Source organism: Drosophila virilis, chromosome 2 (assembly GCF_030788295.1).
Source record: "Drosophila virilis strain 15010-1051.87 chromosome 2, Dvir_AGI_RSII-ME, whole genome shotgun sequence".
Classification (NCBI taxonomy): domain Eukaryota; kingdom Metazoa; phylum Arthropoda; class Insecta; order Diptera; family Drosophilidae; genus Drosophila; species Drosophila virilis.
In genome coordinates this window covers 3,070,530-3,094,005 of record NC_091544.1, presented here as the reverse complement: position 1 = coordinate 3,094,005, position 23,476 = coordinate 3,070,530, and the positions used below count along the sequence as shown (strand labels likewise).

Genomic DNA, 23,476 nt, shown 5'->3' with positions numbered 1-23,476 from the left:
ATAGCCTGCACTTGCTGGCCGAGTCGTTATCATGCGAGCGCTGCCGCTTAAAAATTAATGCAAATTATAGTAAAATTATTACCGGAATTTAACATAACAAATCGTTTGCCTTGTATGCAATCAGCCAACCATCTCTCCCCACACCCCCTTCTGGGTTTACTTGCGTGCAGCCGACACATTTTATTGCAATGTGAGCATTTTTAAACAGATCACGAAATAAAGCTGCAATTAAGTGTTTCATATTAAAACAGAACACACAGGCACAATCCGACATACAGTGCTTAATTTCCAGCTTGCATTGCGTAATAAAAACTGCAATTGTTTATCCTATTGTTGTTATTTTTGTTGTTGTTGTTGTTGTTGTTATGGGTTGTAAAGATTGTTGAATATGCCAGGATTTAATGACAGACGAAACAGCAATGCATTTAATGTCATTAACTAAGTGCTTTACGCGTATATAAAGGCAATTGGGCCGGCGATTTTAATTAAACGCTACTTTACAATCGCATCGATATCTGCACTGAAACAATAAACAATACCAACTAGCAGATACTCTGTAATATTAAGCGAAATAAAAAAAAATAAATAAAAAAAATTCTATGATTGAAAGCTACAACAAATTTCCCAAATGACTGACTGCAACATTTGCAGGTACTGAGGCATGCAACGAACTGACATCCGCTCAGTTTTAAAAATAAATAAATTCAAATTTGCAATTTATTTTCAAAAAAAAAAACCCATTATATAGCGCATTATTCAAAAGACTGGAAACATAAAGAGCCCAATGCCTTTATGAATTTAATATTTATAATACCTAGAAAAAAGTGCAGTTCTTTTGCACAAAAAATAATTAAATATGATATGCGCTCATGCGGAACTTAGAAACAGGTGATGTGTGGTGTACATTTGCAACTGGTTTACTAATAAATGATGCAAACTGGAATGCAATTAAATGCAATATATTATTGAAAATATCGGAGAGTGACATGTCAATTGCTAATAAATAGTTTATAGCCAATTGACATAATTGCAAATTTAATTAATTCATATTTGATTACTTGTGCTTGCTTTCTGCAAAGGCTTAATAGGAATTTTAAAAAATAAATATATTTTAATTCAAAATATTTACCTGTATTCACAAATGCGATTTAATTGAGTTAAGCTTAAGCTTAGGTATTTATCTGAAAATTATGTGGTAAACAATTTAGGCAAGGCACAAATCATTGATAGTAAAAGAAACTTAACTATAAAGTTTTCAAACTAAATAGAAATAAATTAACTTCAAATGTAAATAATATCTAGTAAAGTTAAAGTTCCAATAAAAAAGGTTGTATTTAGATACATTTAAAGTTATGTAAGGCCCAATTTTTGCTAGCTAGAAAACTATTTGTTTACTTAGTTAAAATTATATTCATGCCAGCCTTTAATATTGTGCAATGTTTCAAAAGAGAATTTAAACAAAAGGAGCTGCTTAAAAACTTTGGCATTTGTATTGAATTTCATCTCATTCTAACAAAATGCACATTGCATTCAATAATAGATCGCGAAATATGCAACAAGAAATATGTTAGCCTCCATTTAAAACTCGTTGTGAAAATTACCAATATTGAAACTCAATAGAGCACATTATGTGCATGCGGTTTTTTTTTTTATGCATGTACATATTTAAGGCCATAAATAATGGCCAGCCAGGGAGGGAGGCTTTGGTCAGACAAAGTTCGCCTGCAGACCATACAAACCAGCACAACAATGGAAATTGCGTGAGCTGTGCAAAACTGTTTTGCTTGTTAAGAGATGGTCAACAGCAAAAGCAGCAGCAGCAACAACAGAACAAAAAAAAATAAATACCCTGAACCCGTTCAGAATGGTTAAAACGGGTATAATGTATTTGTGCAAATGTATGTAAAGGGCAGATGGAGCCACACGATCAGGAACACGAACTGAGCTGCCAAGTCCTCTTGCCTGCCCACCTCTCCATTAGATGGATGTCAATCTATCTAGAGACCTTAATTTTGATATATATATATATATATAACATACGTAAAGCCATGTCAATATGTAGTCCCATTTTCGAAATAACGATTCAAATAGATTTTCAGACTCGCAAAACAAGCTCGCACATTTGTCAATATTATTTCACTTCCATTTCACTAAACCATTAAAAAGAAAAACGTAACTAAACAACTTAATGCTAGAGACTTGGCCTTGGTATTCACACACACACATTTTGCTGCCATATTTATGCAGTGAAAATTTCATAAAGAACTTTAAACACAGCAGCTATTCAAAAACTTCATTTGCAGAATGTGCAGAAGCCCAACCTCAGCGTGTGTATGAAAGACAGCTAGAATGTTTAAGGGAAGCGGGGTCGAGGGTATCTGCTAGCCGAGCACGTCCGCCTAGAGCAGTCTTGTTTGTTTGTATTTGTTGCTGTGGCAGTTGCAGTCGTTGCGGTCGAGCCCCGCCCACCAACCCATCGAAGTCCCTCAATGGGCAACTTGTGCATGGCTTACAGCCGCAGTTGTCCATTTGTTCGGCTCACAAGTGTCATGCTGTTTGCACCCGCTGCCCATCGCTGTGTGTGTGTGTGCGTGTATGTGTGTGTGTCTGTGTGTGTGTTAGTGTGCCAATAACAATTAAGCGTTAAAATTTGTGCAGCTTTGTTGCCGTCCCTGCCTGCATTGGCTTGTGCATTAGCCGTACGTGTTGCGTATTGTGTGTGCTTGTGTGTGTGTGGTGTGTGTGTCTGTGTGTGAGTGTGCGCGTGCTTGCAACCAACAAGATTTGTTAGCCTAGCCAAAACACAGTAATTATTTTATGCTTCTAATGGCCAGCAGGCGAATTTGGTTACAGCTCGCACAGCCGAATGATCCCCCCTTTGAGCACCCCTTTTTGGCAAGTGCCAAACCAAAGCTGGCCCAGTAGTAGATCATTTAAAATTTCCGATTGGCTTGACAGACACACACACACACATGCACACAGGCACACACACACACACGCACAAATGATATGTTGGTAGCCTTGGCCATGCTTGGTTAACTGCTTGCCTGGTGTGAGTCCGGCTCTGGCTCCGGCTTTGGTTTTGGCTTTGGCTCCGGTTTTTGGCCCAATACGAGGATGCTTGTATTTAATTTACTGTTGAAATTAACGATGCGTGCAACAGTGTTTGTGTCCGTGTGTGTGCGCTCGTGTGTGTTTGTGCAAAAGTCAAGCCCCAAAACAACAATTTGGCAGCAATTTGTTACAACGATGGCAACTGCAAATGATTAACAATGTATGCGACATTGTGGTTAAAAGCATAATATTATCATCCATTTCGATACCAGCGAGCATACATAAAACATGCTTTTCCAAACACACACACACACACACACACACACACATGTATTTATACATACAAGGGCTGTATGGAAATTAATTTTCTAGCATTTTGCCGGCACTAAAACGGGCCCATTAGCTTATTGTGATATTTATGTGACTGCCATTAGAGCGAGACAATGCCCGTATTAATTACACATTTCATTTAATTCGGAGCACCAAGCCAAGCCAATGATGCAAAATCAATAACTGGCCGGACACGGAATTGAGTTATCATTCGTATTGCCTGGCTGAAAGTCCGTAATCTAATAGAACGGAACACAAATCGTGTTTCTCTAATTATAGAGCGCCCCGTTACGAATAAACATCAATCAAAATATATAGCGGCTGCGACTAATGCCCGTAGGCCAAAAGCTGACCAGCAGGTGAGAAAACAAATTGCCGTGCAGTAGGTCAGCACACAGACACACACACACACACACACACACACACGCGTGCGCACACTCGCATAGCGTGTCAACAAGCAATTTCCACACTGAACGATCTGTAACAAGTAAAAAATAGGCACAAATATGAGTACATCCCGTAACAAACCGGCAGCAGCAGCAACAGTTGTGCTGTGCTTTTATTTTAACGATAATATTAGCTTGAACGGCGGATAGGCTGGGGCCTGGCAATCAGCATAAAGTGGTTGGCATTAAAAATTGTATCAAGCCGCACAATAAAAACGCCGTTTCGCAGCGGAAGCGTGCGGGTTCCCGTCTGCTATTATTATTGCTCTTGTTTTCGTTGTTGTTGTTGTTGTTGTTGTTATTGTGCCTATTGTTGTGCAACATAATCAAATAATAAGCCCATAAAACCGCCGGCCACAATTAAAAGGCCTCTGGCATAATTTCCAACATTTTTGTTGCCTACTTTTTGGGGCGGGCTTTACGCAATGGCGGCCAATGCATTTCCGCGGCTTAGCCCATGGCATTGTTCTAAAAAAAAAAATAAAAAAGTGCAATTTAATGAAGCATACCGTTAGCCGCAATTAGGCAGCAATAACGAACTGGCGACGCCCAAAGCAATGCAAATAATATACTCTATTTCGCAGGCATGGCGAGGTATATCGACTGCTTATGTGACAGAATTTTAGCTACGATTGCAAGCATTTCTAGACGATTCCAGACAAAGTGCCTCCGGCCATTTTATGCTAATGAACCCATTTCATATCCGGCCTTCAAATAAAAAAGATTCTTTTAAAATTGCATAAAAATTCAAATGAATTTCTTTATTTTCAAAGTATCAAAGATAGTACCTTTTTTTTCGTGGCATTATCGGTTAGCTGATGTAATATTAAACTGGTAAGAGCGCATCTCGCAGCTGGGCCAGCACCTTGGTCTTTTTGATATTAACATTTGAGGACTGGCGACAGCAAAACTCATTATAAGCGGGCATCTGTTTAATTTTTTGTCATTGTCATTGGGCACATTTAATTGTCGAGCACTGTGGCGCGTGTTGGACATTTAGTTGCGTTATTGTGGCCCTCAAAGCATTAGCGCACATTTAAGTAGCCAGCTCTTACTATTCTCTTCCATTCCTTTCTGCTCTGCTTTTTCTTTTGTCAATTGATTCAAGTTGATGGCGGGTGCGAGCTAGCGCAGAGTTGTGCAAATGCGCAAAGCCAAAGAAAATGAAGTCAACTGGGTTCGTCGTGACAGGGGCTCTGTTGGGTCTATATATATATATATATATATATATATATATGCGAGCGGAGGCAAACAGAACGCACTCAATTGAAATGCAAGTGCAAGTCCAGTCAAGTCTAGTACAAAAGAAAGCGGAAACTGCCAGGCAAATTGGCAGCGCAGACTACAAAATAGTTGCTCCACTGAGCAACGACAAACAAGAAAGCGGCAAAGGCAATGCAAATCAGGAAGGGCAGTTGGGCTAAAAATGACGGGGGTTGGGGGCCTGGCAAATGGGAAATGGCGAATGGGGTATTGGGCCTTCAACTAGTGACAACATTGTCAAAGCTGGCAAAAAGCTGCTGCTGCGCGCACTTTTCTTTGGCAGCAACAACTGCAAATTGTAGTCGCAGTAGTCGCACTTTAGATTTATTGATTGTTTCAACACCGTCGGCCTTGCGGGTCCAACTGTCCTGCGTAGTTGCTGCTGCTGCACTGAGTCTTGACTTATTGCAGCCACAAAAAAGTTGCAACACGGCAACAACAGTAAAAGCATTGCTGATGCTGACAAGCGCTTGCCCGCCCCTCGCGGCCATCTTCGACCATGTCAGCGAGCTGGCGTCCTCGACGCAAGACGCACATTTTTTTTGCCTCGCTCCAACAGAAACACACACTTTTACACACTTGGTCCATTTTTCTTTCTTTTTTTTATACCCTGTACCTATTGACATTGGTTAAAAGGGCTGTGATGGCTTTGTGCCAGTGTACGTAACAGACAGAAGAAGTCATTTACCGTCTCATAAGTTGTACATGTTATTGATCAAGACGGCCTACTGACGAATATAAGAATCGAGGCAAGATTTAGCTGTATGCAGGGTATCTACTAGTCGGTCACACTCGTCACGAGTACTTTCACTTGGGCTTCTTTTGTTGCTTTGCGCTAGCATTTTTGTGCAAAACTTTCAGCAACGATTCGGATTGAAATTCTTTTGTGCTTACAACAGAATTTTTGGCTTTCACACACACACACACACACACACACACACAAGTATTTATACTTTTTTTTTGTTTTTGCTTTGAATGTACACACATAGTTGATTTGTTTTTAAAAGTGCGGACTCTAGACCTTAAGCATTATTCATACGCCATGTGGAATGTGGAACGGGTGGTGGATGGTGCATTTTGCTTGCTGGACAACATTTTTATGATTTTGTTATCTTTTAATTACAGTCATTTCTGTGTGCTGTTTCATGTTTACATTTCAATAAATTGTGCGCTTCCATCTGAGCACTTTACACTGAACATTTTCCACTTCGCGTCGTCATCCTTGCTTGGCAGTTGGCTCCGGCTTGGCTCATGAACAGTTTTTTTTTTTTTTTTTTTTTCCCGCCGCACCCTAACGATTTTGGTCGCCCATAATGAGTTTTTGTTTCCAGCAGCTTAAGCTCACAGGATGAACAGACACAACAGCGGCAACAATTTCCATTGCCATTTAATTAAAAATTGCAGAATAATTATTTTTCTTTTCGCATCTTTTCACTTTTTGCTGCACAGTTGAGGCACACGGTGAGAGGCGCAAAGAACTTTTAAATAAACAAAGGAGCTCAGCGCAATTTGAAAATCTGCAAATTAGCGCAAATGCAGCGCAGAAGAAATTGAAAGAGAGCACGGGCGAAAATGCGCAAAAGGCGCCAATGGGCAGCTGCAAATGCAGAAAGCAAACTTTTCAATTACATTAAATCCGTTTGGCAGAAGTTGGCAACACGCAACGTTGACAATTTATTTTAAGCTCCGAGCTCTTAACGCAGTTCGCCTGTTGCAACTTACAAGCTGCCAGTTTCCAGTTGCCAAAGCAGCTTTGTCCAAATGCGTTAGTAAAACATTTCACCAAGCCAGATAATCATATGTGAAAGCACGCACACATACACACACACACACACACACACACACACACACACACACACACAGAGGCAGGTGTTAAGAGTACGTGCCCGGGCAGTTCGGCAAACTTGGCGTATGCGTAACTTTTATGCCTATGCTAAAGTTTTTGGCTCATTTACGAGCTGGCAAAAGGGAAACTTATGAAAGCAAATGATACTTTAAGTGCTCCGCAGCCAGGAAAACTTGAACTGCAGCTTAAATTTTGGTTTATGCCGCGACAGTGTCAGGTGGCTTAACTTAGCTGTGGGCGGCGCTGACAAATGCTGTCAATATATCAACAGTAAACCGTAAATGATGGGGCGATTTATTATGTTGCTGTTGCAGCGGGTACTTGCAACAAGCTGCAGGTCTGTGGTAGCCCGCTTAAATGGCTGTCGGCCCCTGCCACACAGCCACTCGGCAGGCTTCCCGCCCTTGTCGTTTGCATGTATATTTTGGCAGCCTTCTCCTCTATACTTTATGCTTATTTTGTTGCGGCATCTTGTGCTGGCTGCAAGACGCCAGCCTAGAGGATGTTGCACTGCAATTTATTTTGCCCGGCTGAAGTTTATATGGCAGCCCAGTTGCTGCTACTGCGGCTTATGATAAGCTGCCGAGCTGCACTTGAGCCGCCGGCTCGACAGGCTCTGCAGGCTCCGACGGGTGCAACAAATTTTTGCTTGCCGCTCAAAAATTCAATTTTGTGTGCCGGCCGCAACAGTAAGCGGCTTACAAGTTAAATAAATTTACTTTTGCTAACGCTGATATGATGCATAAATATATATATTTTTGTACATAATAATTGTTTAGTGAAAAACTTGGCGTAGAGTCTAAGCAGCTGGCTTTTATGTGGCTGTGTTGATGCCAGCGACAGCAGCTAGAAAAGCTTTTCATGATGTGCGAACAGCAGCAACAACCAAACAACAACAGCAACAACAACAACAACGGCAACAATATTAACAATAACAATAGCTAAAAGGGCATTCGTGCAGCTTGGGGCGCACTTGTGCAATCTCTCGGCCGCATCAAGTGCACTTTTTTGTATGCCTTTCATCAAAACACTTAATTTGCATAATTTTGTGAAGAGTCTGCCACAAGCTGCAGCAGCAGCAGCATCCATCTGGCCGGAGATCAAAAACCGTGATGCTATTTAATTCCGCCAGCTTTAAATAAATGAAATGCAAGCGGCTAAAAAATGGTTCTCAATCCGCAAACTTCACCTCGCTCTATCCCATTCGCTACGCTAGACTGGCTCAGAGATATTGCACTGCAAAAGCTTTTGTGTGTGCTGTAATTTAATATTTTTACTTCATTTAGCGTTATGAAATTTTGCCGTGCAAATCGTGCACTTTGCATTTTTTTTTTTTTTTTTTTTGTTCGCCCATTTTTCACGGCAACAACTGACAAAGCATTTTCCACAGTCACAGCAGTAAATGCATTTCCATAGTAAATCAGTCTAATGCACTCAATAACTATTAGTACGTACTCGCTTTAATGCCAAAGGCATCAGGCACCAGGCACCAGGCTTCAAGTAGTGGCAAACTAAGTAAGTGGATGAAAGGCTCACACAGTGATTGCCAGCAGTGAAGCGCCAGTCAGTCAATGTTGCATTCAATTTAAGTCCCTAAATGCAATCAACTGACAGCAAATCGCTCGACTCACACAACTCAAGCAATTCGGTCAAAGAAAAGAAACTGCCTTACATCAAAATTTGGTAATTCCTTAACTTTGCAGCTGTTTAACATCTGAGCAAAATTTGCAAATTTGCATTTTTATTTATTTACCTTCGAAAGAGTTTAATTAATTTTACGAAATGAGCAGCCTTTAACCATACATGAGAGCTGGAGACAACAAGTTTGAGATGTAGGCTAGAATCTTTGTTAGAGTTTCTCGTCACGCGGTTCAGGATATATCCTAGTCTTAGTTCTTTTTAGTGGCTGAACCCATTTAAACTGGATAAAAAGTTTATAAGGTATTTGTGCAAAGGTAGGTGACAGGCAGAAGAAGGCATCTCCGAAACCATAAAGTATAAAGATTCTTGATCACCATCATGAGCCGAGTCGATCTAGCTATGTTTGTCGACCTATAAGAGATGGAAATGTTGTATGCGGCGATAATCGATAACATGCCCCGTTTCCATGTAAGCGATAAAAATCGATATCGATATCCTACACGTAAGTTAGAAGAGGATAAGATATGCTGCACACCAATTTATGCCACAATTTTAATGCAATTAACGTTCTGAAGGTAAACGAATATTCTATAGTACAATAAGATCTTCTGTTGAAAATGTTTCATTTGGTGTTGGAAGAAGAGATATCAGAGTATCGCCTAGTTGAGAGCTCCTGACTAGAGCCTCTTGTTATTTTACTGTAAGTAATATATTATTAATAATTTTTCTATTAAATAACAAGGGATTCTAAAAAAATATTTGACTTGTGAATACATTTTGCCGAATTACGGAATAGTTGAGCATCAATTAGTCGAATTTCGGTTGTCGAGTAAAATGAAATCAAAAGCCCTCACAGGCATTGTTTTTCGAAAATTTAGTCTCAATTAGCTTACATCAGATATATGATATTTTTGATATTTATTCCAGCTTTTGGTTTACTCTTCACAGTATTTTTGTTTATTTATTGGGGAAATAACTTTAAATACAAATTGGATTTTAAATATAAAGCTTAGAAATCGCAATAAATTTCTTAATTCTGCTCAAGTTGAGAAAATCGTGCAGCGAGTATTTATTGTTGTTTGAGATTTGAGCAATTTCTAGCGATAAATCTCAGCGGAAAACAAATCCAATCTAAACTCATGCTCTCTCTCTTTCTCTCTCTCTCTCTCTGCTTGCAGCTAAGCGAGGACATTGGCTACGTGCTCTACTCGGCGCTGGGCTCCTTCTATATACCCAGCTGCATCATGGTCTTTGTGTACATACGAATTTACTTTGCCGCCAAGGCGCGGGCGAGACGGGGCATTAAAAAACATCCGCGCAAAACAAACAACGAACAGGTGAGTGAGTGAGTACCAAACGTGTCTTCTGTCTTGTGGCTCTGCGACTGATAGCTTTGGCATATTGCCGTTTTGAGCTGCTCACCCCCTCTCCCACACCATCCCATTGCCGACTTCGGTCAGTTCAGCTGGAAAAGTTGAGCAACAGCCGAGTTGCGTCCAAGCACTGTAAATGCAAATTTTGCCATTTGAATGAACATGAGCGCAGCTTTCAGTCGATGCCAGCCAGCTGAGGCCAGCAATTTTGCTCAGGCATATGTGGCGTATGCGCAATATTTGTGAGCTTAAAGGCTGCGGACATTTAAAGCGCTGCACGAATCGGTTGCGGCAAATGCCTCACGCGCTCTGCTGGCATTTCTCGCCAATTTGTGCGCTACGTGTTGGCCATAATGGCTGTGCACAGCAGTTGCCCCCTTGCATTCGCCCACATTTGGCAATTTGCTCATTGCAAAATGAGCAAAATGGCGTCGCTTAGTGGCCCGGGACTCAGGACTTGATGCTTGATTTAAGCTGTAAATTATCCCGCAAAGTTGCGCTGATTGAGTACAAATCCTCTAATGGCTGCAGCATATTCAGCTGGCCACGCAGCGCCAATTACCTGGCCGAATTACCCACAATTACAGACCTGAGCAGCAGCATTTGCGGCCAATTCGAGCACAATTTGCATTTTCAATTAACTGGACGCCAGGCAAACAAACAGAAAAAAAAAAAAAAAAAGAGGAGAAAACCCTTCGACACTTGACTAACAATTCGCACAAACAAAGGCCCCGGGCTGTGGCAGCTGCTGCTCAGGCATGAGATTAACCCACGCACGCACGTACACCTGCACACACTCCCACACACACATGCACAACTGCACAACTGCACACCTGCGCTGCATTTGCCGTGACGTTTGTCGTGTGTGTGCCACGCCCTTGTTTGTGTAATCGCGCTGCGCTCTGACGCGCCTGTAAACGTGGCTTAAAATCGAATTTTTGGGAAAATGGAAAAGCCATGTAGCATGTACCAACTGATTGGCGCCTCTCTTTGCAGGTAACGAGCTTCACCACCGCCAACAACAAGAAAGGAACAATACCGATGCCATCCTCCAGCACCGCCGGAGCCCAACTGCAGCTGCATCAGCAGCGACAGATAGCCACCATTGAGACCCCACCGAATAGCGCGACTATGCCCATGCAAATACCGACAGTCACCATGGACCTGGCCTCCGATATATCCACCTCGGAGGCGGGCGAGCTGGAGGCCGTGGCCGCCCAGGCGGCGCTGGCCTATGCCAATCCCAATGGCGGTTCCAGTACGGCCGCGGCACTGGATGGCCTGCCGCCCTGCTCGCCAAAGGAAACGCTGCAGGTCAGCACAATTGCGACGGGCCGCGGCGTTGGGCTCAATGTACCCGTGCCACCTTCGATGGGCAGCAACAACTCGATCAATGTGCTGAACAACAACAACGGCTGCGTGGCCACAGATGCCGTTGGAGCCGCGCAGCCGGGCGCCAATAGCAACAGCAACAGCAACAGTGGGGCAGCTGGCGGTGCGGCAAGCAGCAATGAGCTGCGCGTCTCGCCCATTGCCGGACGCTGTCGTGCCCTATCCGTGGGCATTGATACGGACATGGTGAGTGAATTCGATCCTTCCAGCTCGGATTCGGGCGTGGTCAGCCGCTGTGCGGTAGTCAAGCCGCTCAAATTTCGCCTTTGCCAGCCCATCTTTGGACGCAAATCGAATCAGCAGCGCCGCAACGAGGCCAAGGCAGCCGCCGTTGCGGCCAAGAATAATGCAGCCGTCGTTGCGGCCAAGGCCAAGGAGCTGACGGCCAAAGCCGAACTCGAACCGGCCATACCGAAAACGCCAAAGCCCCGGGATCCGGAGAAGGAGAAGCGACGCATTGCACGCAAAAAGGAGAAACGCGCCACACTGATCTTGGGCCTAATCATGGGCAGCTTTATCGCCTGCTGGCTGCCCTTCTTCTTTCTGTATATACTGGTGCCGGCGTGTAGCAGCCATTGCAATATACCGGAGTCGGCGTTCGCGATTGCCTTCTGGCTGGGCTATATGAATTCGGCACTAAATCCGGCCATCTATACCATCTTCAACAAGGACTTCCGACGCGCCTTTCGGCGCATCCTGTTCAAGTGATGTTTGGCCTACGTGTGCTGCTACAAGTGCGTCTATGCCAGCATCGAGAAGGCCACAGAACGCGCAATGGGCAGCACACCCATGGGCTATGGGCATGGCATGTATCAGCATTACAAGCGTTAGATATGCATTCAGTTAGTAAAGGATATATTCTTTCTTTATATTATTATTATTATTATTATTATTTGTTGTAAAAGTAACGAACATTGTAGCTCATTTCAAAAGCAATGAACGGCTGTGAATTTGATGGAATCTCTCAATTTCAATTTATGCGTTTTGCGTTTCGTTTCTAAGTCTGCCCTCGAACTGCAAACTTGAACCCCACAGCTGCTGCACACACACACACACGCACACACGCACACTCGACCCTCGATCCTCGACCCTGTGCAAACACGAATTTCATCTAAGCAAACATCTTTTATGCACACTCAATGGCCATTCAACTTGATATTATTTCACAAATTTTCCATTTTTTTTTTCCATTTCTTTCTTTTTTTTTTTTTTTGGGTGGAAACCAAGTATACTCTGCGACAATATGTCAATGGGGCAGGTGAACAATGTGAGAGCACATTTTCTGGCACTCGATTTGGGGTCATCAAAGTGTAAACTGACTGTCAAGCAAATGACATTGGCTGCCTGTAAAAAATATACTGTGCAACAAATTAATTTTATTTTGTCTCGTTCTTCGCCTCGTTGCCTGCGCTGCGGTTGCGGCATCTACTGCGGCTTCTGCTGCTGCTGATGCTGCCACTGCAATTTTGTTGCAGTGAAAATGCATTTTAATACTCAGTTCCTATTAGGGGAAAGGCGTATATCCGTCTGGCAATACGGTGTACTATCTATTAAAGACATCAAATTAATTTGCTTTCTCTTTTCTCTTATACTCAAATCTTAAATATTCCCGCAATATTTAAGTGTCATTAAATCAAATTGAATATTTTTTTTTTCAAAATTTCCAAATTCAAATTTAAATTAAATTCGAAATCTTTTATAGTAAAAGTTTTATAGACATAAAATCCAATTGATTTTTGTAATTAACTACTTATAAATTTTAACTTTATATGTTAATTTTGTCTAAATTTAAATGCAAAATGTTTTCCGCATGCTGCTGCCCAATTCAAATCAAAAATATTCCACAGTTTGCAAGCAACGTGTAAACACAATCCTCACAGTTTTGCAGCCTCCCAACTTGGTTACAAATATTTCCCTTAAAGATAATATAAAAACTATAAATGTTTTTTGATTACCAATGAGTCTTTGAACATGTAGCCAAGCATATGCATTGTTTTAAGATAGATTTCTGTTGGGGTGTCAACTGTGATAACGCCAGGAACAGAGCATGACGCAGTCGAGTGATTCGGAAATGTTGCCTTGTAGTGAATTTCAGTGAAAGGCACATAAATGTTAGAATAATGCAGCAAATACAACAACTAGACAGGCGCCCAAAATGGGCCAGCAGCAAATAGACGCTCCAGTTTTGTGTGCATGCATAAAAAGATATTTTCACATTTTACACAAAAATAGAAGAATAGACGCCACAAAAAGCTACAACTAATGGGCATACACAGATGTGCTATAGACGCCTCCCTGCCACTTTAGATGCCATCATTTTTTTCTTTCTTTTTTTTTGGCCATGCATCAGCAAATGCATGCGCCAGTCACAGGAATAAACGACACGTCATTCAGTCAGACAGTCAGCCAGACAGTCGGACAGTCTGAAAAGAGATGGGTAGCTAGCTGCGACTGAGAGATGAGGCAGAGAATCTTTTGGCATGGGGCCCATATTCGGGCCCCACCGAGTATATTCTATTTAGACAAGTCGAAAGGCGAACCGCAAACTAGGCATAAACTACAGCTGCTACACGAATCTCTCATATTTTAGACACTTTGCGTTTGGTTGCACCTAAATTAAAGAAGCGTGTCTCACAGAGATGTAATCGGCTTGTTCCATGTCTTGAATTTATGGCTGCTTTTAGCCGCTCGTCGTTGGCTTTCAACACATACCGCAAATGTTTCAAATTTATTGCGGGCTAAGTGCCAGCCGGCTTTAAATTGTTCAAATGCTCATAAATAATGCACCAGCCAAATCCGTCAGTACAACCAAACACCCGAATTCCATTATTTGTGTTTGGCTGTGAAGACAGAAGCTTTTCTTTGGAATCAACATGCATTTTTAATGCCACACACACACACACACACACATACACACTTACAACTTGATTGTCAGCAACAACTGCACTTAAATGTCAATTGCAACAAAAACGTAGCAAAAGCAACAACAACAACAACAAGTGTGCTCTGATCGGGAGTGCCCGACTAAGAGATACGTACACCTGCAAACATTCAAGCTGAGTTCTACACAAATATACACACTCACTCACATATTCTATATATTCTATACATATATTATATATGCACACAATCTAGATCAACATTCTAGACTTGCTTCAAGTGCGATCTTCAACAAACATTTGCAGTTTATAGAATCCAAATATGGGTATGCACGAATCTACCAGATAAATAAAATATTCATAATCTGCATACACTTCATCCATCTCTTATATATCTTCTCCATCTCTTACAGAATTGGAAAGAGATATCCATAAAAATGTTATATTTCAAACTTTAAGTCTATAGCTTGTGCAGTTTGCGAGATCGACACGTTCGCACAGACAGACGAGGTTCGTCGCCCCCAAATCGAGAATATATACTGTATAAGGTCGGAGCTGTGTTAATATATAGATTAACATACTATAAACATTTGCCTAATACATGCATTTATTTGCTCAAAAACACTTTATACCCTTTTTGCCTACTTTCAATGGGTTCAGGCTATAAAAAAACCAACAAAACTAGCAATGGGCAAAAAATGAAATCGCAAACAATAGAAATCGATGGTGAGGCAGCCGCAGTTGCATTAAAATGCACACACACACACACAGACACACACACACACGCACACACACACACACACACACATGCACACCTAGAGCACTTAGGTGCGACACAGTCGACGAATGAATGTTGAACGATGCAACACATTTCTCCAGCTGACTTTGTTTTCGCTGGCACATCGAAATTCATTTGAGCTGTAAGTGTTAGGCGACAATAAAAACAATAATAATAACAACAACGAGAGCAACAACAATAATAAACATTGCACTGTTTTTGGTGTTAACACTAGATGACACATACGCCACGTTGTCCATATGCGCGTTTTAGCCATTTGTCCTTTTTTCTATACATTGTTGACATGTTATCAGACAATTGCGAGCACTTATTCATATTTAATTTGCGGATGGCCGTGCAATTAACATAAATTAAATTCGACGCAAATAAAAAAAAAACACAAACAAAAACCAATAACAATAGTTAAATACTACAAAGCCATTTATTTATAATTCAATTAAACGGGTTTTTATGCAAATATTTGGCAAACCCCATTTGATTTCTGTGCCTTAATTAGCATGGAATTGTTTTAGCAACCCAAACGAAAACAAAGTGCACACATATATATATATATATAAATATAACTAAATTTAGCAAAAATATTTATTTAAAAAATATAAAAAATTTTTTTTTGACCACAAAATTTATGGCCAGTGGCTGCCGCAAAAGCAAATATTCACATGTCAAATTGAATTATTGAAATTTGGAATTTGTAACTGCAAATTTCTGTCAACATTAATAGCTCTGATATATTATAGAAATGTACATTTTAAATATTTAATGTTGTTTATTAAAACGAACAAGTCATAAACAACAGAAGTGTCAGGAATTTTGAGAACCGCCCGGTTGCGCAAGCCCTTGTATCCTCTTCAGAGCTATAACTAATTGAGAATTAGAAGCAATGAGAAAAAAACGACAAAGCTACCAAAAGAAAAGTCTACCTTTGTATGTTGATGTCTCAAGCAGACATACGCAATTTCTCAAAGTGTAGATCACACTATAAAAATATAATAATTAAACAAATTATGCGAAATTCAGCAAATCAAATTGGGACATTTCCAATTGAAATTCAGTTGGTTTCATGGAAAAGTGTACACAAATATTTAACAACATTTCTGGATGTGCCCATCTACATATATATTATTCAGAAGCCGCATGTTTATTTATGATTTAATTGCTAATACCTGCCAGTCATAATTAAGTTAGGAGCTTAGCGTTTTGTTAACAACGAAATGGCAAATAAATCGATTTCGTTTCAGCCAAATTGCACTGGCACCGCCTGTCCATAAAGGCCAACACTTTGCAATTGTTTACAGTTTGTACAGATATCGTCTATTGATATAATTTTGCCGGGCTATCTGCAGTGAGGCATGCCATGTTGAAGCAAGGTTAATGATTTAAGTGCAGTCGAATGCCATTTCTGGCAGCAGTCGATCAAAGTCGCTATTAGAATGTCCATTAAACTAATTAATAATATGCGATGTGTTGTGAAAGGCAAGGCTCGAAATTCATGCGTATATCTGCCCTCTTTGACAGCATAAATATTTATTTACGCTGAGTAGCATCGAGCCCATAAAATGCGTTCAATTGATTAATTGGAAAAGTTGTGTGCACCAGCTCTTGAGTTTAAACGTTGGAGTGGCAATGGGAATGTTCACTTTTTCAGTTCGTTTGCAAAAACGTTTAAAATATAAATATATTTATTTATTTATTTATTTATGTATAGCTATGAATTGAATGCCGTAAGCCCAACAAAAAAACAAAAAAATACTTGGTTGCTCGACATTAGTTTTAGTTAGTTCAAAGAAGCGACACCAACAAATGACTGAAATGCTTAAATGAAATTGTTTCATTATAAAAAAAAAAAAAACAAAAACAAAAACAAAATACAAAGAAAATAAAAACCAAAGAACAAATAATTTATCGCGTATTTCAATAGTGAATATTACATTTTTTGCTTATAAATGTAGTTTAAATTTAAATGAATCTTAGACTCATAATGCATTATTTGTATTGTATATCAAAAGTTGAATTTTTTTCAGATTTAATGTGAACAGCCAGTAAATTTACAAAGAGTACACGTTTGTATATACTTACTTTTATAAGTAGTTAATATATATTTAGCATAATTTCTAGTTGCATAAAATCAAATGTTTAACCAAATTTTTAACTTCTAATTGTGCGTGTCTCTGTTATAGTTAAATATATTCTAAACGACGAGTAATTAATCAAACTAAGTAAACACAATAAACGGCAGAAAAGATACGAATATGTGTGCGTATAACTAGAAGGTATAAATCGAGCAGAGGCATAAATCAAACTCGATAAGATGAAAAATCTGTTTAAATAATTAACTACCTACATTTTAAGCGGAAGTCTTCCACTACATTGTACTCGCAGAACTCCCATAAACTATCCCTAGTTACCCGAATCTCCCACAATCGCGTTAAATCCAAAAACCCAACCTGACAGCTAATAAAGTTAGTTCTTTTGATAATAGCAGAATAATCGACTTTGTATATTAAGTGCTAAATTGTATAGAAAAGTGTATGTATTTCAAAGGTTTCTCCCCCTCAAAAGATTCAATATATATATATAAATATATAATACTACACAGACGATAACGGTAACGATAGCGATTACGATAACGATAACGATAACTATACCAATTAGTTATTAAACAATATAAGTATTTGCTGCACAATTGCATATTAACCATCTTAGATATCTAAGTATTATGAGATAAAACAAAACAAAACAAATGTAGTTTTAAAAGTTAACAAACAATTTAACATATATTAATCGCAAGTAACCATTGAAATTGTTATTACTCTTTTTGTTGCTGTTATATAGAGTGGACTTTTGTTTTTTATACAATATTATTTAGACTAAACTATACATATTTATATGGCTAACAACGAAGTAACATGGTGCTATGAGTTACGCATGGAACATTACATTCAATTATGATTTTTCCGAATGTTCAAAAACGTTAAAATCTGAGCCCCTTTTAACGTCTTGGACATTATTTTCGAATCATTTGTCTCATCTTATAACTGAAAAAAACTCAAGTATACTTAAATCAAAAAAAAAAAAAAAAAAAAAACAACAACAAAATCTTTAAATAAATAAAATAAGGGCATATGCAACCAAACTTTTTAGCCAGCTAAGTCCTGTAAATACCTAACAAAAAATTATTATCGAATAACGTCAAAGTTTTAAATCTTAATATAATAACAAATGTAAATTGTGCAAAAGTAAAAATTGCAAATTGAAGCCACCAAAGAATTGAATTTTCGCATGTAAGTCGAACAAAACCAGAAAGAAATTAAAGTATTTCAAAATAAATGTAAAAATGAAACAAAGAAAAAAAGAAAACTATATAAAATAAGCGTAAACAATCCCAACTTGTACCCGAAGCCAGACGCAGACCCAGCTGTAACCTAAGCTACGATAGTTAAAAACTTTTAGCAATTAGATGCTCATATATCATAGTTCAACTAAAGTAAACAACGTAGCAACTAGAAAACTCATCACTCACTAAAAAAACAAAACAAAACAAAACTAGCAAACATATTTTGTAAACTTCAGCAACAAACGTACTAAACTAAAACGCATTTAAAAAACTTTCCGTTCTGTTGATATGCATTTTCATTCAAATATTCGGCAGACGAGTTCAAGCAAAACATATGTAAACATAAATTACATATACCATATGCATTGTATATGTAGCTGGTTTTCCTAAGGTCTAGTAGATACTAAGACATCTCCATACGATATAACTAAATACATACTAACATATACAAATACATATGCATATACATATTCATATAAAGAACGCCAGCTGTTTAAGGCATACCAAAATATATTAATTAACTATTAGCTAAGCGAAAATGTGTCCATTTCAAGGACAATAAAAATTCTTTAAAATTAAATGCCTAACTACTAAGAACGACTAAACAGTAAACAGTAAACAGTAAATAGTAAAAGAGTAATCCAAATTCCATGAGACTTCATTTGAACTCATTCAATATAGCTAAAGCTACAAACTATGGAACCTACCTACAATAAAAACAACAAAAATACATAATTACAATGTTTTAAAATTATTGTCGTTAAGTGAAAGAAAACAAAAACAAACAAAAAAAAACACAAAAACTACCAAAATACAATATGTAATAAAACACTGAAAGGTATTCTTTAATTCTTTACACGCCAAATGTCTTTTTATTTGCCTGCAAAGGCCTGACAACCCTGTTGCTGTGCCGCGCAACAGCCAAAGGTCAGGTTTAATGCCAGCAGCAAAAGTGAAGTTAAAGTGTGCGCTCCAAAGAAAAGAAAAATCTACACATAAATTTATTCAAATATACTTATATATGTATGTAAAACCACATTTAATTTAGAAATTCCAGTGAAATATTTCAATTTTGAAGCGAAGCTCGTCCATTAAATGGCGCCATTTTCTGCCACATGCGCACAGACAAAAAAAACGCAAACTCAACAAATTCGCTAGTCGCTATTGATTTTTCGCACAATGCGGGCCCGTCAAACTGGTAAGAAAGGCAAAAGCGCGGCATAACGGTAAACCATAAGCGGCAGCCATCCAGCCAGGCTCGCAGCTGACGCCATTGTTGCCAGGGCTGTCGGCGGGCCAAAAGATTTTGTATGGAAACGTAGGTGAGTCGAATTCGCATTGCATACTTTGCGGGGCTGCATGAAAATAAGGAATGCTTAGCATACTTTTGCGCTGCGGGAATATTCAAGTATAACAACGCATTTGAATTCGAGTCAGAGCGCAATTCGTGCAAGCTTTGAAATTCAATCGAGTGCTGGGGTCTTTTGTATTATTAATTACATTTCAAGTTAAACATGTAACGCAGATTATAATTAATTAATGATGCTTGTGCCAATATATCTTTTTTTTAACTTAACTTTTGAATAACGCACAACTTTTTTTTTTAATTTTTTCAATACAAGTTATATTTGACTTTTAAGTTGTATTTTTCGTTTTTAAATTGAAATATATAAATTGAAATATAAATTCGCCGGCACGAAGACATATATCTGTTATTGACATATGTCTGAAATTTTTGCAAATATGCATACAGATATGAAAGATAAAGCTGGTAAATGAAGAAGATAACTTGAAAAACTAATTTTTCCCATTACAAAATTTCCACCGATTCTTTCAAAAGGATTGGTACTTGTAAATAAATATACATTCTTCATTTGCACATGAAAAAGAAATGGCTTTTAAATGGATCAAAATTAAAGAAATTCATCGAGCTATTGATCCATCCAGATATTAGTCTACCTTTATTTCCTTATAATTTATATGGTCAAAATCGCAAGAAAAACTCGGACAGATGTTCAAATTGGATTTCTCATTAGCACCAGAAGATATATAGATATATTAAATATAAACATATATTGGTAATAATAATGCTTATGATAGCAGCACAATTTAATCATAAATGATTAGAGTAACTCTTAGACTTCAGTCTGGCAGCTTTTTAATATAGTTTTTGTCGAAGTTGCCCATTTTTCATTTGCTGACAAATAATCAATCATAAATTAAAGCTGCAAGTAATTGTAGATACATTTTTCATCTAAATATTATTTTCTTTTATATTTTCACTATGAAACAACAAAAAGCTTTATAGAGAAATTTTCCTTTAATTGTAAGAAAAGGGAAAGGGGAATATTTGTTTAATTTATATTCGACGTCAAACTTTCTAGTTAATTGATTCTACTTCTAGTAACCCTGACCTTCTCGATTAATCAAAGTATCTGTTCCTTCAAAATACATGAAGTGGACATTTTGTGCAAATTTTCGACAGAATTGCCTATTTTTCGATAGTTAGCTTCTGGTTAATTGGCATCAAAATACCGTGGCCATACACATTTACCTATGAACTTGTTCGCATTTGCGTTGCTTTCGCTTTTATTCTGAATTCATAAAAAATTTCATTAGCTTGTCCATATAATTATAAAATAATAAAATAAATTTTCAGCTCAGTTACGTTATTTCAGTTATAAAAAGAAAACCATTTTAAGTGTAATTAAATAATTATTATATAAAATTTGCCACAAGGCGCAGCTTTATTAATCATATTGCGGGGCTTGTGGCTCGCGAGCCCCAAAGTTAGCAAAGTTAGCCAAGGCAGCCAAATAGGTAAACAGCCAGGTGCTAATTACACGTGTGATGCCAGCCCAGGTGCAAAGTGTGCCGCACTGAGAAGTGCTCGACAAATGCTGAGCACGACAAAAGTAGCAAATGCGAATGCAAGACAGTGTTAATTGTAATTGTTGTTGGCCAAAGCTGATGCATTTAGCGGACAGGCGGCCAGACAGACAGAGAGTTGGGCGTGGCGCCGGGCAGCCCACAGCCCTTCCGTATGCCCGATGTGCGTGCGTGCAAATATTTTAGCTGAATTAAAACAGTAGCTGCAAATAATTGCCAAGGGTCGCGGTTAACTAAGTAGACAGAGAGAGCGAGAGAGCGAGAGAGAGATAGAGAGAAATAGCTGTGCAACTTTTAATTAGTTAATTTAACGTTTGGCGCCAACCAAAGCGAGCTCCCGCTGCGTATGAGTAATGCACAAGCACACATACGACGCGTGGGCTTTTCTTTCTTTCGAGCTGTCAGCACTAACTCAAGGGATTGGAATTGGGCTGTTGGGGTGTTGCGGTCGACGGGGCCGCTGTTAAGTAAATTCCTCTGGCGGATGCAACTAATTACTAAACATTTCGCATAAAATTCGCAGCCTGACAGGATCTAACTGCACTTCTACGACTAAGCCTTAGACCGCAAGCACTTGTTGGCCCCTTGTTTGTGTTTGTGTGTGTGTGTGTGTGTGTGCGCGCGTGTGTATTTGGCTTGTTATCAAACAAATCTACATGCGGTTGGGTGCTAATTCACCAGCGTAGGCGCCACTCCCCCGCCCACCAGCAATCCATTCATGTTCCCGCCAGCGCCGGCTATAAAGTATGCGGTGCGCCAGACAGACTGGCAGCCAGGCAGAGGGAGGGGAGACGGAACACTTCCGTTTTTACACACACATAGAAGAAGGAGGCGTCAGGGCATGAAAAATGATCGTAAAATAGCAGAAATTATTTAACACTATTTTGCATTTAATGCAAAAACTTTTTGCATTCACTTGCAATTCGTTTGTGCGCCGACTGAAAATTGTTGCCAGCCAAGTTGTTCACAGAAGTTGCAAAGTTTTGCTACGTCAACGACTTGGTAGGCAAAACGAAGCGTTTAATGGCAAATATTTGTGGTTGCAGTGACTCCTTTTTTTTTTTTTTTTTTGAGACCATATAGTCACAGCAGCTGACTGAGGCGCAATAATTAACAGGTATAGCCCGTACATTCCCCGACCCAAGCTATTTTGTATTTAAAATTAAATTGTTTCGCGGAGAGTGCTCGACTTGAAGTTATCCGAGCTGTCGAGCTTCAGATATATTTATATATATATTACTTTTATATATTACATCTTTAAAAAAATTAAATATTTATGAATATATAATGTTGGATTTGACGACCCTTTCATTATTTGTTTGGCACGCTTGAGGTTCGGGATTATTTTTATTCGAGACAACTTTGTTTAAATACAACCTATATAATTCGGCTGCACTTCAGGGCAAAAACACAATAATAAAATAATTACATTAAGATGCATTAAATAAAATCAATTACTTAAACAATTTTAAAAACATACAGTTTGAAACTATTTGGTAGCTCAATAGATGTCTGTCTAAGTTTAATAAATCAATTTAAATAGCTCTGAAATTGGAAGAAACTACATTTGGCAGAAGTACAGAATGGACTGATTGTATGACAAACATGACTAAATTCTCTTATTTTGTCGTCCTGCTAAAGAATATATATAGTTTATGGAATCGCAGTTGCTTAATATACCCTGCCCCACTCACATTGCAAGGGTAACTTAGAAAAATAAAATGAAAAATGTGCAACACAAAAAATTCCAATATAAGTCCGCCTCGCACATGTCATGCACTTGACTCTGTCGATTTGCTTAATTGTCCAAAGGGCAGCCGCCGATTGGCATTCGCGTTAATAAGCCTATTGCTCATGCTAGACCTGGGACCAAGTGCAGCTGTAGTTGTGTGCTGCCCGCCTGCCCATTGACACCACAGTCCAGGTCCAGGTCCAGCCAAGCGTCTTCTACAGCTGGCCCAAAAACCGGCTCGCCAGCTAATTCGTAGACCGATCGCACTGTACATATTTGCCAAGATGTGCAGTCATTTATTGTACAATAAAATCTGACAACTGCGACGCTGACTGCGACGTCGACGTCGACGTCAGACGCGAACCTACCGACGACGACGACAGACGTTAACGCAAACGTAACGGCCTCTGGCCGCACCTGACAACGACGCCGATTCGACCGCGAGCGAGATCGAGCCAGAAACAGAAACGCCGCCCAAGAGGCGGCCGCAGACGCCGA

General features: G+C 39.2%; 1 protein-coding gene across 1 annotated transcript in view; it reads left to right on the top strand.

Annotated features, from left to right (window-relative positions):
- Octalpha2R (alpha2-adrenergic-like octopamine receptor) overlaps positions 1 to 13,021 on the top strand; it is a 49,395-nt gene extending 36,374 nt beyond the window's left edge. The window contains exons 2-3 of the mRNA XM_002058625.4: positions 9,759 to 9,917; positions 10,950 to 13,021. Of these exons, the coding sequence (XP_002058661.3) occupies positions 9,759 to 9,917; positions 10,950 to 12,053 (1,263 nt within the window). The 3' untranslated portion in view covers positions 12,054 to 13,021. The remainder of the gene's footprint in view (positions 1 to 9,758; positions 9,918 to 10,949) is intronic.
- Positions 13,022 to 23,476: the final 10,455 nt, after the last annotated feature.